The 2,749-nt window shown below is 31.3% G+C and overlaps 1 protein-coding gene across 1 annotated transcript in view; it reads left to right on the top strand.

Moving 5' to 3' along the window:
• cntnap3 (contactin associated protein family member 3) overlaps positions 1 to 2,749 on the top strand; it is a 95,775-nt gene that overhangs the window by 74,552 nt on the left and 18,474 nt on the right. Inside the window, exon 15 of the mRNA XM_016229854.1 lies at positions 1,477 to 1,596. Coding sequence (XP_016085340.1) covers positions 1,477 to 1,596 — 120 coding nt within the window. The remainder of the gene's footprint in view (positions 1 to 1,476; positions 1,597 to 2,749) is intronic.

Here is a 2,749-nt window from a genome sequence, read left to right as displayed (position 1 = left end):
ACCAGCACGGATCAGCTCCAGGCATGACGAAGCAGATATCGTCCTCTTTTGGAAGGCCAAACAAAGTAGTTTCGCTTTCACAACGAAACACACAGTGCCTTCACGACATGGCTGCGGCGGCAACAACAATACTACAGCGAGAATAAAAGTTACGCCTTCTTTCTTTGCGTGAACATTTGGGCGGCGTTATGCAAATCTTCCCACATAGTGATGTAGATATGTGGGGGCGTGTTAGAACGAGCCGTTTTAGGTAGGTGTGGCTGACTCTTAACTTTTATAAAGAATATCTCTTTGGATTTGAGACTTTAGTCTTTGCTACTTTACAGATCTTCTTTATGCACCAAGAGCTTGTAACACTCCAAAGAGAAAGGAACAATTTAAATCGTATCATATGACCCCTTTAAAATATATATTATATTAGTATAATAATATATAAAAACTAAATATTTTAGTGTAATAACATTTTAGTTAAATACTGCTGTTTTTTGTCATATACAGTAAATTAATTGTGTTTATTGAAAATTTGTGTATTAATATTTTAGTTTTGATGCTATTATCCTAATTATTTTGTGCCAGATAAATACTGCTCTTTTGAAATTAATTATGTAATCAAATAATTACATAAATCAATGCAAGTCACTACAGGCAAAACCATTGTTTTCATGTACTTTTTCTGATCAATTTTGAAATTTTATGTGTTCATAATTAGACTTCTTTCAGATTACTGGAAAGAAAACATCCAAAGTACCCTTTCGTTTATTTATTTTGGTTTACTTGATTGCATTTTATCTATTTGTGTCTGTAAATTTAGATTAGATTACATATATTTTTAAAGGCCGTTTTCTCAAAATGAGTTTTTTCTCCACTTCAGCAGCACTTACATACACCAAAATTTACAGTTTTATTAATATCTATATTCTGAAGGTTTTTACTGAGGGGTTTGTTCATATATCAGTCGCCTGGTTTTATTTTTGCACTTCATCTATTTGTGTCTGTAGATTTCAATTACAATACATATCTTTAAAGGCTGTTTTCTCAAAATGAGTTTTTTCTCCACTTCAGCAGCACTTACGTACATCAAAACTTACAGTTTTCTTCATATCTGTATTCTGAAGGTTTTTATAGAAGGGTTTGTTCGTATATCACACACCTGACAAATATTTAACATTTTAATCCTAAAAATATGGCGAAAATGTTGTTGGAAGTATTTGAAGTATCTCAAGTACTGGAATCAAAACCATCTGACCATCATACAGCACGTAAAAACATTTTACAGGGTGAGAAAACAAAAAGTAATGTTTTTACATGAGCTGTATTTTCACACACGTTGCACGAACAGATCTCAACTTTATGCGTAGACAGAAATTGCAACTGCACACTTGTTTATGTATGTTACTGTTATTATTCACAGTGTTAAACATAAACAGCTTCACCTCAGTATCTCTCCACACTAACCTACTGCTTCTGTGTTTACAGCAATTTATGAAGCATCGTGTGAAGCATACAAACACAAAGGAAACACGTCTGGCTTTTACTACATCGACGTGGATGGAAGCGGCCCCGTCAAACCTCAACTAATCTACTGCAACATGTCAGGTGAATCTCACGCAGCGAATCCGAAGTGATTAAATCCTTTTAAACACTCCGTAATTGGGACTTTAATCCACAGCTTTTGATCCTTCACGCTCCGTGTCACACCCCGCGGAGGAAGTCATCTGTGACACTCGAGAAAAAACACACTTTAGAAGAAGCAGACAGATCAACCTTTGAGCCGTCTGTGCGACGTTCACTTGTACAAAAAAGTTTTAAAAGGCTTTTACAGCCTGATGCCACAGAAGAGGCTTTTGAAGTTGTATGGCTCTTTAGAAAACCATCACGTCACCTTTGATAGATCCTCACTTCTTCTTTGTTAAAGTCAATGTGAAATCCAAATGGACTCTATTGACTTTCTTAATATACATTGCTAGTCTTACCTTGCATGATTCAGCAGTGCAGTTTTATTCTAAAGAAAAAATATTTACTTAATAAGTTTCTTCGTAACCAATTCTAAAATGACTTTCCTTTTCTTCATCCAGTCAATTCCCCATGGTTACATATGTTTTCTCATTCAGTATCCTATTTCACATCAGTGTTATTTTAGTATTATTAATATTTTGAATTAGATTTATTTTCAAATCGTTTTCATTTTAGTTTACATGGTGTAAACCTACAACTTACGTTTATTAGTATATAGTATAATCGACATATAATTTTTTTACTATTTTGAATTAGTTGAATTTTTGAATTTTTATATTTTCAGTTTTAGTAATACTGTTTTGTGTTTGTCATTTTTTTATTTATTATTAGTATATTCTGTTATAGACAATATTATAGTATTTATCAATATTTCAAAATGTTTTTTGTTTTCATATTAATTTTAGTCTAAATTTTAATAGTATTAAATATATTTTAATAATAGTATTAAATAATTTTGCCATTTTTATTGGTATATACTGTTATAGTATTAATATATTGAATTTTTTTTTTTTATATTTTCAGTTTCCATTTTAATTTTAGTTTGTTTCAGTATTATTGCTGTGTTTTTGTCAATTTTATTAATACCTACTTTTGTATACAGTATTATAGTATTAATATTTTGAATTAGTTTTTATTTTTATATTTTCAGGGTTTTTTTTGTTTTGGGGTTTACAGTTAGGTTTTAGGTTATAGGTATATGTGTGTGTGTGTGTGTGTGTGTGCGCGTGTGTGT

This window comes from Sinocyclocheilus grahami, unplaced genomic scaffold (genome assembly GCF_001515645.1).
Source record: "Sinocyclocheilus grahami isolate Dianchi unplaced genomic scaffold, SAMN03320097.WGS_v1.1 scaffold359.1, whole genome shotgun sequence".
NCBI lineage: Eukaryota > Metazoa > Chordata > Actinopteri > Cypriniformes > Cyprinidae > Sinocyclocheilus > Sinocyclocheilus grahami.
The sequence above is the reverse complement of the archived record's forward strand: the minus strand, read 5'-3'. Positions and strand labels throughout refer to the sequence as shown.